The sequence below is a fragment of the Lacerta agilis genome, chromosome 3 (assembly GCF_009819535.1).
Source record: "Lacerta agilis isolate rLacAgi1 chromosome 3, rLacAgi1.pri, whole genome shotgun sequence".
Lineage (NCBI taxonomy): Eukaryota > Metazoa > Chordata > Lepidosauria > Squamata > Lacertidae > Lacerta > Lacerta agilis.
Genome location: NC_046314.1, coordinates 98,004,070 through 98,020,118, shown reverse-complemented (window position 1 = coordinate 98,020,118; position 16,049 = coordinate 98,004,070). Strand labels below are relative to the sequence as shown.

The 16,049-nt window shown below is 40.9% G+C and overlaps 1 protein-coding gene across 3 annotated transcripts in view; it reads right to left on the bottom strand.

Annotated features, from left to right (window-relative positions):
- Positions 1-16,049, bottom strand: part of PLEKHH2 (pleckstrin homology, MyTH4 and FERM domain containing H2) — a 67,629-nt gene that overhangs the window by 38,410 nt on the left and 13,170 nt on the right. For all 3 annotated transcript variants that reach the window (XM_033144878.1, XM_033144876.1, XM_033144877.1), the window contains exons 3-5: positions 6,854-6,916; positions 1,507-1,656; positions 612-695 (exon numbers count right to left, since the gene is read on the bottom strand). In XM_033144878.1, coding sequence (XP_033000769.1) covers positions 612-695; positions 1,507-1,656; positions 6,854-6,916 — 297 coding nt within the window. The remainder of the gene's footprint in view (positions 1-611; positions 696-1,506; positions 1,657-6,853; positions 6,917-16,049) is intronic.

Here is a 16,049-nt window from a genome sequence, read left to right as displayed (position 1 = left end):
CCACCCTCCCCACTCTCTCACTATATATAAGGGTCTGGTGACTTCTGTTTCAGTGTATCTGAAGAAGTGTGCATGCACACGAAAGCTCATACCAAGAGCAAACTTTGTTGGTCTCTAAGGTGCTACTGGTAGGGATTTTTTATTTTTTATTTTGTTTTCCCATTCTCCGACGCTTTGGAGAAAAGCAGTTACTGCATCTGGGATAGCACATCCACTTTTCAAACTGTCTTATGTCCCACAGATGATTAACATATGTGTGAATGACCAGAAGGAATAGTAAATACTTTTACAAATCAGTAAAACTGCTGGACTTATTTGGAAAGGTGCTAATAACTCACTTTTTTTCATTTTTACTAGTGAGTAGATAAGTTGGGAAATGGCAGTTGTGTGCTAATGGAACATGAAAAAGTCCACTAAGATTTTCATCTGTGCATAGTTTTGAGTTGCCATTTTGTTGGCAGAGGATCAGTGAACGTTATGATGGAAAAAACCTTAACCATATAAAGCCTGCTACATTTTCAAGCATTTAATTTATTGTCTACTTGTACTGGTACATTTGTATTGATTTCAAGTGTTTGCAGCTCATCTTTGATACATTTTACAGCACTAACCTCATGGAGCTTGACAGTCACCCATTCTTTTATCTTAGCAGCTTTTTCTTCTATAATTTTTGCCTCTTGTATTCTTAATTGCTTCTGAAAAAATGAGACAGACCCAGCTCTTTTGCAACTTGCATTCTTCAGCCAATAAATCTTTTTGTCCACCCAACAATTGACATTATGCAATTAAAGCAATATCTGATGCTTAGGGAAACAGGCGACAAATCTGATCCTCTTACAAAAAACCACTCTTATAGAAAAAACAAAAACCAATACCTCCACTAAAAATCCAGATCCTCAACCACAAACGTGACCCCAGTCTCCCCTCCAGCTAATGAGGAAGCATCAATTGCCCTTGTACAAGTTTTATAGGGCAGGAACAAGACATCAGTACATCAACTCTATGGCTGATGCTGCTGTGCTGGGACTAGATTGGATCTTAGTGCTATTATGGCAACACATAAATATACTGGTATGTTGGCAGCCTCAAGTGTGATCTTCTGCGAAGCTGCTTTATGAAGTTCTAAGAAGTCCACCCCGCCCCTCAAATAAAGGAACAGTTGCTCCAGGAATCAAAATAATATAGTGTTTCAAGAAAGCAGAAAGTTTGTCCCCAACACAATTTTTAAAACTCACAATTTTCAGGGCCCAAACAACTAGAAAAAGTCCCATTCAAAAGCTCCTTCTCAGATGCATGCCATTACAATATAGTCATCCACATTTACATTTCTGATCAAAATTTGAGATATGAATAGATATATTTACACAATCTGATTACTTTTTCCAACAATGTTTTCAGTGGAAGAAAATCTAGAAGATATGGATTCTTTTCTCTACTTTGGTTCTTATCTGTTATACAACAAATTATAAATGTAGGTAACTGAGGGCCAGCAATATCATTTCCAACCTGTTCTGCAAGCTGTTCTTCCAAATTATGTATAATGTCATCTTTCTCCTGCACCAGTGTCTCCAGATCTTGACACCTCTTATACAGTCTTGTCTCTGACTCACTGGTTTGGACATTAGCGGCTTTTAGCTTCTCTTCCATAATTTGCACCTAAAAGTTAGAACATAGTGATGTATGAAAACTGTTTACACCACAGAAATAAAAATAAGAAGAGAACCATGTATGCCACCTTGAGCTGCTGGAGGAAGGAGGGTAATTTGGTAATTCCCCCTTTCCTTTGCAGCCCCCAGGTCTATTTCCCACACAGTTCTGGAGGATACTCTTGCCGTCTGGGACAACTTTTTGGGTGGACACCGCGGATTGCAGGAGGAATAAGCAGAAATCACCTCCCACTCCTTGCATCAAGAGAACAATTCTATGAGTAGAGTGCCTCCCAAGAATAGTCTGGATCACCAGTATATACAATGAAGAATGAACACCAGTGTTTTATAATTACTATTTAAAAAAGTTTAACAGGGATTATTTAAAGGATGTAATTTATTTTGAACTCAAAGAGAAAATGTTTTAACTATTTCTGAAAAAATAGAAAGCAAGTACTTTTAAGATAGAAATTTGCTAAACTGTTTTCTGAGTCAAATTGTATAGTCCACCAATACTGTTGCCTGCTTGCTCAAGCCATTTGTGAGCTGAGACTAGCATCTGCCATTGCGCTGTGCTTAACCAACTACGAAATCCAACAGAGCTGCTTTAGCTGCATGCAAAACACCAGCATGTATACACAGACAGTGAAGGCCCCTTGCTAAGATTCCCTGGTTGGGGAAGAGTGAACCATCGCACATGCTGACAATCTCAACATTCTCTGTTACTACATGAAATAAAAAATAAAAAAATCCTTCCAGTAGCACCTTAGAGACCAACTAAGTTTGTTCTTGGTATGAGCTTTTGTGTATCTGAAGAAGTGTGCATGCACATGAAAGCTCATACCAAGAGCAAACTTAGTTGGTCTCTAAGGTGCTACTGGAAGGATTTTTTTATTTTTTATTTTGTTTTGACTATGGCAGACCAACACGACTACCTACCTGTAACTGTTACTACATGAGTTAACCTTCATTTCCAAAATTTGTTTACTATGTGAAATGGGATTAGATCTGCTTTGCTTTTCTACTATTTACTGTAAATGGCATTTCCACAGTGGTTTTTATAGAGATTCCTTACAATTAAATTGTACAGCCACCTTCTGCTATTTTATTTAATTTTGTTCTGTTTAATATACTCAGCCTAGTAAGGGAACCACAGTTCTTCCTGGCCTATTTCCTCAAATATAAATTCCAGAATTTTGAATCAGGGTGCTGTAAAAACAAGTGCAAAAAGTGGAGGAACTCCCATGAATAATCAGAACAGCTGGATTATAAGAACGCTATGAGTCTGCTGGATCAGGCCAATTTGTTCTAGCACTCTGTTCTCACAATGACCATCCCCTACTTTTCACAAACATGACAGTGCTGTTGACAGAATGCTGCAGGCAGGGCATAAAGGTTGAAGTCTTCTGCTAGTATTGCATGCATTCTGCCTCTGAACAGGGGCATTCCACTAAGTTACCCTAGTTTGTTTGTTTATTGCTATGCTACTTTTCATAAAAAAGTAACGGAAGAGATTAATAGAACAGATTACAGCAATATTCAAAACATCTTTAAAAGTTTAGTTAATAGCCACTGAGAGATCTATTCTCAGTGAATCTGTCTAATCCCCCTTTAAAGTCATCTAATCCAGTAGCCATCACTACATGCTGTGGCAGCAAATTCCATAAGTTAATGATGCATTGCGTGAAAAATGAATTTCTTTTGTCTGTCATGAATCTACTGCGAATGGATTCACAAGTTCTGGTACTATGAGAGAGGAAGAAAATTATTTCTGTCTGCCTTCTCCAAAACATTTAAATAATTCCACAAACTTCTATCAAGTGTCCCCTTAATTGTCCTAAAACTAAAAATTGAAATAGTCCAAAATATTGCACAGAATGTGCTCTAATCCATGGATCATTTTGCCTTTTTTATATTTTGTATCTTTGCAACATCTGAGATGGAGTGACCAAACCGATACAACAGACAAGATTCCCAGCATAGATACACATGGATAGTTTATGAAGGTCCTGCTTCTGTAACATGTCTAATATTAATTGTATAAACTATTATATTATGTTTTTGGCTAAATATTTAACAATGCCCTGGTAACCGTTGCATGGATAATTCAATCAAAGCATTATTTGTGAGATCTTCTCAAATAATAGGTGTGTGGGGGGATTACTTAAAAGTAAATTCCATGAAACAAATGAAAGCAGTCTCGCCCTCAAAGGTAAAAACATCATTTGAATTAGTGCTGTGCGGAATTTTTATGATGTTCAAATTTAATGCCATTTTGGACTTTTAAAAGCATTTGCATTTCTTTCACAATTATTCACATGGATTATTCCACTTAACCTGCTACGTTTTCGAGGAAGGGAACAGAAGAGAGAAAGCATTCATAATATCCAGACAACATGGACAACATTCTTGGGCAATTGCACAGGTAGCTTTGTTTCATGCCAGCACTACTTCAGAAAGGTTTTGCCTTAATTGAGGATCATATCCACACCAGACATTTAAAGTTTTCCCAAATAATCATGGGAACTGTAGTTTGTTGAGAGTGCTAATAAATGTAGGTCTGTGGGGATAAAGTACAGTTTCCAGGATTCTTTGGGGTGCTTTAAATGTATGGTATAGTAGCTGTGCTTGATTACCTGGGACAAAATACGGATGTGCATTCAATTTTAAGAAATGCAGCACATTCATGGAATACTTTAGTTACAGGTAGGTAGCCGTGTTGGTCTGCCATAGTCGAAACAAAATAATAAAATTCCTTCCAGTAGCACCTTAGAGACCAACTAAGTTTGTTATTGGTATGAGCTTTCGTGTGCATGCATATTTTTCCATATTTTGTATGGAATATATTATAATTATTATTTCTATACTGTGTGATTTAAAAAAAATGTAAATCCTGTTAGGGTATTGTTCCCTAAAAGGCTGGTTATAAATATTTTAAATAATAAATATTCATCATTTGTCTCTCCACGCTGCATTACTTGCAAGCAGTGTTATCTCTATCCGCATTCTGGTCCAATTACTTACGGTAATGAAGACTGCAACAGGGTTTGGGAGTACAGACCCTGATGCATCCCCTTTTTCCTCTTAACACCCATCCCTTTGTGAATATTTTTTCACTTTTTTGCAAAGAGATGGGGGAAATTGCAGAAAAGGAAGGGGTGCGAGTTTCGCTGGGCAAAAACATTTGCATGCCCCTCTAACCAGTTCTGCTCAAGACTATTTTGAACTTCCCTGACTACTTTATACAATGTGTGGGCATGAATGTTTATAAAAGCCAGAATGCAGAAGAGAAGCTGAATGCAAACTACCAATTTATTGAGTTAAAAGGTTTTAGGGCCAACCTTGTAATAATTTGTCAACAAAGACATTTACAGGCAGAGCTTGTCTATTTTAAACAAGAACAATAAATAAATTTAAGCCCTAAAACACCCTCTTCTCCTTTTGTATAAACATAGCTTATAATAAAGTATGTGGTCAAGTGTTGGAAAAGCTGAATATGCCTAACAACTCAGCTAAAGATAAAAGTCAAGGCTCAGTTATCTATAAATTGCTAGCATATTTGCAGAGGAACTCAGGCTAAGCCATGAAGGCATTACAAAGCAGGCATACCAAGAGGGATTCATGCTGCTCACAGTTGATATTATCTTCCTATTTAAATTCAGCCTTGTCAGGGAAATAAATCTGGAACGAGAACGATCCTAGCAGTTTCTAAGACATTAAATGTGAAGACCCAAAGCTTCTGTCCATAGCAAATTTGTAATCTCACAAGTTTATGGAACTGTCTCCACTCCTACCTAGGATTCCTTCATACTAGATGCATTTTCTATACAAATATCATGTTATGCAGGAAATTGTGCACACCATCACATATGATGATCCCAAATCTGTTGTTTTGAAATTTGTAGACACAAAGGGCTCTATTTCCAATCAGAGCTTTCTGGTGTATTCCTATGGTGAAATACAAATGTATGTCGAAGGCCAACAGCACCGGGGAAAAAATTATGGCAAGCAACTTCATAAAAATGGCTTGTGACTAGGTGATGTAAGGGTCCAGTGGTGCTCCTCACAAGCAAAAGGCGATGACTCAGGATCTGTATATTTACATCAGTTTATTATACAGATATGTACAAGTCAGAGCTCAAATTCCATGACCGTCTTAGTCACTCTCAGATTATGGAAGTGGCGCTTTGCGAGAGCGCCTCCAACCTGGGGACCCCAATTCTCCTTTCCTCCTTCCGGTTGAGTCCCCTACGTAGTTGGGGTGATGGAACTACCGATTCCCCCTCCGTCCCTGAACTGCTGAGTTGGTGTTGGGACCCTGCAACATCTGACTGCCCTTCCGCCACAGAACTCTCTCCCTGCCTATCGCTCCCACAGGAAGTCTCTGGGCTTCTCTAGCAGTGCTGGGTACTTTCAACATCAGGGGTCCCTCCCTCCACCTCAGACGGCTCTCTGCTGCCTCCAGAGGATCCCCTGACAGGTGACAAGGAGCAGCCTCCTTTCTTCTATCCTTTCTGGGAACTTCACACACCTATCTGAGATTTTAAAACATATACAAGTGCTTTAGTCCCAATAGAAACAGCCAGGCTTCACTGGGGAAAATCTCTGGCATTCATCTGTAACAATCCTGGTTTATGGGAAGAGCCATAGCTCAGTGGCCCAGCTTGTATAAGGCTCCAGGTTCAATCCATGACATCTCCCAGAAGAGCTAGGAGTGGCTCTCTGCCTGAAACCCTGGAGAGATGATGCCCGTCAGTGTTAGCCTGCAGGAACTGCTGAAATAGGGCTGGAACAGGATTCGTTGGATTTTCAACTGGCCCTGTTGTGTCAACCTGGGAGCTGGCATAGTAAAAATGCTTTTTCTCCCTGCCCCCATTTTTCCACCCTGGCAGGCACGAGTGGTGGGCCTGTGGAGGTACTTATACTGGTCTATTAAGCCCCACTCCTTCCAGCCATGGATTTTGATTGCCCATTAAAACTTGACTGAATAATGGTTAAAATATGATTTTAAAATATAAATACAGGTGGTGACCATTTTGCACTCATCCAATTGATGCGTCACCACCAATGCATGAGTTGTTTTCAGCCCCGGAAGGGGGCAGAACCAGGGGGGGGGGGTTGCCTGTAAAATAAATTTACATTAGATTACATTAGGTTTAATTCAGAACATTGTTGCTACTGTACACAATTCTGCATTATGAACATACCTGCTGAAAAGCTTTTTCTGCTTGTCGATCTGCATCAATCACTTGCTTTTCAAGTTGCTGCATCTGTAAAGAGACATTTTAGTAATAATAAAAATGAGATGCATGCTCCCTTGGTTCCTACCAATGGAAGTATTTTTCTTCGTCATAATATATAGCACCTTTTCTAAGGAATCAAAGAGATTCAAATACATTAACTTGAGGGTCCATACAACAGTCTTATAAAAGTAGACCAATATTATTGCCACATTGCAGTCGAAGGTGGGTGGACCTAATTGTTAACAGCCTACCTTAGACCACCCAGAGAGTTCATGGCTGAGGATCAAATCTATCACTTGGAAGGTTATCAAGGTTTTAAAAATTTAATAGCAACTCCAGGGAAAGTGATTCTCATAAAGCCTAGCACGTGCGGAGGGGAGGTTTAACCCCCCCTAGCTGGGATCCTGAAGAAAATCACCCTCCACACACAGCACTACGACTCTTAGCCTTGGGGGTGAGAAGAACTCCGATTAGGGTCAGTAAAAGCTCCTCCCCCCCGGCTAATGGGAGCATTGCAATGTCACAACAGCATTGATGGATAAAACGTCCCATTCCTACGCACTGTGGTACAGTGGTACCTTGGGTTAAGAACTTAATTCATTCTGGAGGTCCATTCTTAACATGAAACTGTTCTTAACCTGAGATACCACTTTAGCCGATGGGGCTAAATGCCGCCGCACGATTTCTGTTCTCATTCTGAAGCAAAGTTCTTAACCCGAGGTACTATTTATGGGTTAGCGGAGTCTGTAACCTGAAGCGTCTGTAACCTGAAGAGTCTGTAACCCGATGTGGCGTTTCACCCTAAAGGTTCTCCAAGGGTTAACTTGGCAGGGAGGAGATTGACCAATGGGAGCTCTCCAGGCAGTATGCAAGGGAGAAAGTAGAAGGTAGGCAGTTAGAAAGTAGGAGGTAGGCAGTTAGAGAGTGGAAGGGGGGCAGTTAGAGAGAGAAGAGAGAGAGAGAGGAAATGAGGACAGCAGAGCTAGAGCGGATTGAATAAATAGGAGGCATTAGGGATAGTTATTGAAATACTAGATAGAGAGTTGGAATATACTTACCTGAAGAACCATTCGGTTATCTTAAAACGTTTTACCCGTTCATATGAAACCATTACGCTTTGTACCAACAATAAAGAAACTTATGTTTATTTTCTACCACAATCCAAATCTGAAATGAGTTATTCATTGCCAGCGTGAAGACTAGCTGGTGGCAGCAGATATACCACATGTCGTATGGGTAGTCACCAATAGACTGTTAAACGTCCGGGGGTGCTGCTCAGGTCTGAGAGAGTGACTGCGACACCCGAGGTACCACTATATTGATAAAAATCAGAGGGTTCTGCACCTACATTAAAAACCCCCAATGTGCTTCTCAATTGCATCTTTAGTATCACCTGTAGTTTAGCCTTTACCTAAGCTAAGATTTGAACAAGGTAGTATTTCTTGGTTCATAGCTTGTATCACATAACCCACTATAAATGAGACTAAAGGTAAAGGTAAAGGGACCCCTGACAATTAAGTCCAGTTGTGAACGACTCTTGGGTTGTGGCACTCATCTCGCTTTTACAGGCCAAGGGAGCCGGCGTTTGTCTGCTTACACAGACAGTTTTTCCAGGTCATGTGGCCAGCATGACTAAGCCACTTCTGGCGAAACCAGAGCAACGCACAGAAATGCCATTTACCTTCCCACTGGAGCAGTACCTATTTATCTACTTACACTGCGTGCTTTCGAACTGCTAGGTTGGCAGGAACTGGGACTGAGCAACGGAAGCTCATCCCGTTGCAGGGATTTGAACTGCCGACCATTCGATAGGCAAGCCCAAGCGGCACAATGGTTTAACCCACAACGCTACTCATGTCTCTAAATGAGACTAAAGGTAACTTCAAAAAGAACTGAAGTAAAAAGCAAGTGTATGTTATATTGAACAGGGTAATTCTATGCATATCTACATGGGAGTCATAATGAATTCAATGAGGCTTACTTCTTAATAGACATAAATATGATCAGGCTGTTAATGACATTAAAGCCAGCATATCAGCTGATAAGCAAGTGGGATGCATGAAACTCAGTGTCGATCTTTTGTATTTGAACCTGTCTTAAGGGAAGTATTTGGACAGTAGCCATTCCAGTTTATCCAACAGCATCCAGACATTATATTCCACAAATGCTAGCCACAGTTTAATGAGCCAAAGTGGGCCACAGGATCTTGTGCCCCGTTCCCCTCATACTAGAATTTCCACCAGCACTTTTACCATGGGTCACCTGATCATTCCTAAACATGTGGTCCTAAATTCCAGTTCAGAAACCAGCAAAAATTTAGCCATCTAGTCCAGTGCATGTCTGTGACTGTGATCAGCAAAAATATACCCAGCTAAATGCATGTTTGGGGCTTAAGATGCAAAAAAGAATAAAACTGAAATCAACTCCAAGCTGAAGTGTTAACGGAGCATACACTCAGTTCTCAGCTAGTTAATAAATTAATGCCAATACCAAATTGTAGCTCCTTGTAAAGTTGACTGTGTCAAGGAAGTATGTTAAGTAGTTTTGCATGAGTTCACAGTATGGATAAATTGGACAGCTTTCTGGCAGCATCTAAACTTTGGTCTTGTAACTTGGAAATTTACTTGAACACTCTCAAATTCATGCAGTGCACAAGGTGCTCTAACTGTATGCTCAAAAACAGATATTTTAGCTGTCAGCATAGAAACTGGCTAATGTTTCAAGTCGGGTATTTTTTTGCTGACAAAACTACCAGGAAGAGGAATGGTTGAAATCTCTAAGAAGGATGTTTAGGTGTTTTATTACAGACTGTCCTTAACTACTGCCACCCAATGTAATAATAACATTTTAAAATGGGGTGGAGACCCACCAGTCCACGGGTTGAATCTGGCTCATAGACCATTCCTGTCTGGCCTCATGGCTTCTGCTTTACGGCCTCATTCCTCACTGTATTTCCATGCTGGGAACACGGAAGCCTCTTTCTCCACACCTTGCACAGAAGCCAAATGAGCAGCTGGAATAGGTACAGAAATATCTGTCCCTCCTCTAGTACCCCTGGAGTGGTGTGAGCAGGGAGGAAGATAAGGCTCTCTTTCTCTGCCTAGCATGGAAGCTGAAAAGAGAGAGAGAGAAAAGGGTGGCAAAGAGAGTGAAATGCAGGGTCCACCCAATTTTTGCTTCAGCCCCAGCCAATGGTAGTATGTTGCCCTTGAGAGATTACCCTGAGGGAACATCCTTTACATTAAGAAAGGTTCCCTACCTGCTTTAGAGCTTAAATCCACATGGCTTGCTCAGCTTACTTTTTCTTGGGTTGGTGGCCACAGAAAAATCTTCTACTGGCTATTATTCCTGGTTGATTATTTGTGCATTTTTACTTATTTCAGTTTCTCATTTTGCTTTCTTGTTTTATTTCTAAGTGCACTTTTCCTCTTCATCCTATTCTTCACTTACCGTATTTTTCGTTCCATATGATGCACTTTTTTCCTCCTTAAAGGTAAGGGAAAATATCTGTGCGTCTTATAGGGCGAATGGTGGTCCCTGGAGCCGAATTGCCCAGGGGCCAAAAGCAGATTGTGCTTTTTATTTTACAAAGATAAAAGGGGGTGTTGAAAGGACCCCGCTTAGCAGCTGAGCAGCAAGAGATCGGGAGAGAGATAAGAGTCCCTGGCTCCCTTTCGGCCCTGCCCCCTTGCCCAGGCCTCCATTGTTGAGTGTGCTGCAGAGGGAGGTTGTTTGTTTCCCCAGCGACATGTGACTGGCTGATTAGATTATCTGTCTGGAAACTGTAGAAACGGCTCCCTTTCCTTAAGAAGCTGTAGAAATGTGAGTTGAACACCATAAAAACGGGGCTTTTCCTCTTTGCTTTTCCCCCTTTGCAAAAGAAGCTTCGCATTTCCCCCTTGCAAAAAAGCTGCACAAATTTGAGCTGATCCTCAAAAAACAACAACAAAAAGGGCTTTTATCTTTGCAAAAAAGCTGCACAAATTTGAGCTGATCCTCAAAAAACACACACAAAAAAAACAGGGCTTTTAGAGGAGGAAAACCAGAAAAATATTTTTTTCTTGTTTCCTCTAAAAATGAGGTGCGCCCTATGGTCCGGTGCGCCCTATGGAGCGAAAAATACGGTACACAAGTCTCTTGCAATGATCATGTCCTGATGTTTCTCTACTTCTAAACTATCTACTTTTTTCTTAACCCTCTCTGTCTTTAAAAAGTAACTCTTACTCCTTCTAGTCTTCCTTCTCTATTGTAAAGTTTTACATCTCTAATTCAGTTTGGAGATCTACCATTTGGGCAGGATTCAACTTAATAGCTGTGCTAGCAGGAGCCAGCACAAGTCCCAATAGGACAATGGGGCTCCCTCCCTCCTTTCCCCACACCCTCCTCAAATCAGCCTGGGGGGTCAGGAGAACTCTTAGAGTACTGTACAGAGGGAGAGGGAGCTAATTTCACCAGACAAGAAGAAACACTTGTGCTGAAGCAGCAATCTCCTTAGGTCTACTTTGAATTCTGCCCTTTGTCACTTGTTTGCAAAACATTTTGAGGATAAAATTGCTTGCATCCACCAGGATCTTAACTCCATGGTTATAGCAGATAGATCTCATGAGTGTCCAGAACACAGTCTAGTCTTCTTGCATTGAATGTATTTCAGTTAGTAATGTTCAAGGATGTGGCCAAGGTGCTTGTATCAGTCAGGGCAAATGCTTGCACTCTGGACTCTTGGCTGATAAAAACCAGTAGAGAAGGGACAGAAGTGATTAAGGCCTCCTTGCAAGATAGGGTGGTCCTTGCTTGCTTTAAGGAGGCAGTGGTAAAACCACTCCTCAAAAAACGCTAAGAAAATCTAAGTAACTACCAAGTTGCTAATCTCCCTTTCTTGGGCAAGGTTCTTGAGCAGGTGATCTCAGACCAGATTCAGGTGCTCTTGTAGGAAACTGATTTTCTAGAGCCATTTCAATCACATTTTAGGCCCAGTTTTGACACAGAAACTGCTTTGGTCACCCTATATGATGACCTATGTCGAGAGAGAGAAGAGAGAAATGTGTCCCTGTTAATTCTCCTCAAGCTCTCAGTGTCTTTCAATACCAACAATCATGGTGTCCATCTGGTGTGGCTGTCAGAGATAAGAGTCGGTGGCACTGCTTTGTGGTAGTTCTGGTTTCCAGAGAGTGTAGCTTGGGGAGTGTTCTTCAGCCCTGCAGAACCTTCATTGTGGGGTTCTTCAGGGTTCAATTTTATTCCCTGTGCTGTTTAACATCTACATGAAACCTCTGTGTGGGGCTATCTGGAGTTTTGGAGTACATTGTCAACAATATGCTGATAACACACAGCTCTATTTCTTTTTTACAGCTGCAGGTGAGGCAGTGGATATGCTAGATTATTGTCTTATCTTGGTAATGGATTGGATGCAAACTGAAGCTCAATTCCTATAAAATGGAGACACTGTTAGTGGGTGGTTCCATAGACTCGATGGCTGGGAGGTTGCCTGCTCTTGATGGGGTTACACTCCTCTTTAGGAGTGGGTAAACAGCTTGGACTTACTTCTGGACCTTTTGCTGCCACTTGAGGCTCAGGTGGCCTCCACAGTGCGGAGTGCCTTCCACCAGTTCCTGTTGGTGGCACAATTGTGCCCCTGTCTGGACAGGGACAGCCTCTACTGTTGTCTATAGGAGTATAGCATCTAGATCAAGGGAAGTAATAGTACCACTGTATTCCGCTCTGGTCAGACCTCACCTGGACTCTGTGTCCAGTTCTGGGCACCACAGTTCAAGAAGGATACTGACAAGCTGGAACATGTCCAGAGGAGGGCAACCAAAATGGTCAAAGACCTGGAAACAATGCCTTATGAGGAACGGCTTAGGGAGCTGGGTATGTTTAGCATGGAGAAGAGAAGGTTAAGGGGTGATATGATAGCCATGTTCAAATATATAAAAGGATGCCATATAGAGGAGGAAGAAAGGTTGTTTTCTGCTGCTCCAGAGAAGCGGACACGGGGCAATGGATTCAAACTACAAGAAGATTCCACCTAAACATTAAGAAGAACTTCCTGACAGTAAGAGCTGTTGGACAGTGGAATTTGCTGCCAAGGAGTGTGGAGGAGTCTCCTTCTTTGGAGGTCTTTAAGCGGAGGCTTGACAGCCATCTGTCAGGAATGCTTTGATGGTGTTTCCTGCTTGGCAGGGGGTTGGACTGGATGGCCCTTGTGGTCTCTTCCAACTCTATGATTCTATGCTCTGGTAACCTCTAGGTTCAATTACTGCAATGCGTCATACATAGGGCTGTCTCTGAAGATAAGTTTGGAAACTTCAGCTAGTGCAGAATTCAGCAGCCAGGTTGCTCACCGGGGCAAGATGGTTTGAGCATATTACACCGATCCTGGCTCAACTGCACTGGCTGCCAATCAGTATCTGGGGCCAATTTAAAGTGCCAGTTTTGACCTATAAAGCCTTAAACGGCTCAGGACCACAATACATCAGGGACTGTCTCTCTCCAAATGAACCTACCCAGATCTGAGATCATCCTCCGAGGCCCTTCATTGTGTGCCTCCTCCACAAGAGGTCTGGAGCATGGCAACACAAGAACAGGCCTTTTCTGCAGTCCCCATTTGTGGGGAGGTTCGGCTGGTGCCTTCACCATACACCTTTAGGTGCCAGGCAAAAATGTTCCTCTTCAACCAGGCCTTTGGCTGATTGACATCCAATGCCCAAACTCGGAACTATGGTTACATATATATCATACTTAGTTAAACCATCATTAAAGACACAAAAAGGAGACAGATTTTTTTAACATACAACTAAACTCAGGAAATTACTACTCTACATCTGACACTAATCAAACAATTCTCTGTGAGTTTTGTTCCAACAATGAACAGAGAAAAGCCACATGTGAATAAATATCTAATGCCTTAAGGAAAAATAGTTCAAAAGCAAAGGAGATCTGCTTCCCTGCAGTCTCTTCCGTAGAACACTTTATACTATTTCACAGAGTTCAACTTCAAGTCTTTAGACTTTATTTAGAAGCATTTTTGTTTCTATTTATCCCACAAACTGTATCATATTTTATTCTATGTTTATGACTTACATTCAATTAGATCTTCAAAGATTTGCTATCAATTTTCTCCAACTAAAGAACTGTCTTCATTAAACTAAAAAAGGTAGATATATATATATAAGCCTGGTAATATCAGTAAGTACAGTTGGGTGACTCAACTAGGTAAGCAAGATTGCAATACTTTAATAGGCGATGGTCAATCAGTTCAACTTTTTCTTTTTCAATATTTACATGGCAAATTTCACTGTATATCACTTCAACTAGAGTACAAATCACTTATTTATCATTATTGTGCATTTTCATGGAAGGCAGTCAAGAAAGCTTATAAACATGGATTTCACAGGAAGACACAAAATTCCAAATGTATGCTGGGATTCTAAGGGAGCTGCAGTTCACAGCTGATGTGGCTCTGAATTGATAAGATGTATGGGCCTTAATCTGGCCACTAGACAAACACAATGGCCAACATATAATGTCAGGACAGTTGTCGGTATAGTTACGTATCTCCTCTGTTGCACTGGGATGTACCATAGCTTCTACAAAGTCTGAAGCAAATTCCTTTCATATTAATCAAAGCGAAAAGCAAAGCAAAGCAGACTCTTTATCCATCTTTTGCCTGACCGCATGAGTGTGTGTCCTTGAGATAGGGAGTGAAGGAATGAAAAGCATCATTCCCTCTTTGCCCTTCTCCACAGCTTCCTTGACAAGTTATTGTGCACACAGGAATTTGGCATGGAAGGTTCAATTAAGGACAGGTGTCAGGGTTTGTGCTGAAGCTTCAAGGTTTTAGCATTCTTCCCAGGTTCTCCAGAGGAAGTTCCAACAGCACCTGACCCTAGTTTCTTCTTGCCAGTTTGTATAAAGGACAGTCATACCTTGCATCTCGAACACCTTGGCTCCTGAACAAATTGGCTCCTGAACGATCAAAACCCAGAAGCGAGTGTTGTGATTTTCAAAGGATTTTCGGAAACCAAATGTCTGGCACAGCTTCCAATTGACTGCAGGAGCTTCCTTCAGCCAATCAGAAGCCACGCTTTGGTTTCCAAACATTTTGGAAGTCGAACCGACTTCCGGAACAGATTCCATTTGACTTCCAAGGTACGACTGTACCTCTGCCATTGAGAAAGTGAACATTGGGATACATCAGGTGTTTTTACCAGCATTAGTAGTTACTCTCTCCTGCCAAGCATGACCACACTCATACCCAAACAGTGTCTTCATAAGGTCAACCAAGTTTGCTGATAGATTGGGTTATCACAAATTAATACAGAAGCTTAGGCAATTAGAAGACCTGCAGTTTTACAGTTCTTCAGTTTTGATACACAGACCAGTGAAACGAAAAACCAAAAAAGAGAGAAAATATAAAAGCTTTCTTACTGAGAAAACTTCTGCTTTATACTACACTGTGCTCTCTGACAGCACTGTCATTTTCCATTGTGCATTATTCCCTTATTCTCCAAAGACTCAGTTACAGGTAGGTAGCCGTGCTGGTCTGCCATAGTCAAAACAAAACAAAATAAAAATTTCCCCAAAGACTGATATCTTTTTTTATCCACTCAGATTCCAACAGAGTATTTAAATTACATGATCTCAAGAAGATGTCCTGTGTGGGGCTGTTCAATATAATATTTACTTTTTGCTTAAGAGTGAAATTGGCACAAATTTCCTCCAACAGCCAATGCTGTCATTCTACAATATGCAGCTGCTCTGTCAGGATCTTAGTCTCAGATCTGTGCCAGTACCTACTGTACATATTTATGTATTCCTTTCTTTTTTGCCAATTAACCCAGCAAAAGCACTGAAAATTCAATGGAATGATTCTATTTCTCAGAATGAGCCATATTAATTACCATTATATATCAAATTCCAGCCGTTTTGATCCAGCAGAAAACACAGGACACTCCAATTAATGTCACAATACAGTGTTACTTCTTTGCCAAATCCTTTAAAATAACATTGCACTCCAAAATTTATTCTACAAACAAGTCACTAAAGGGTTCCATGTTTATTCTGTAACAATAATTTTCAGATCAAGTTTACTTTAAAAGAATTTGTACTTTCTAACAGCTGGGCTTAAAACTCTGCAGTCCTGAAAGTCAAGAGATGCTAT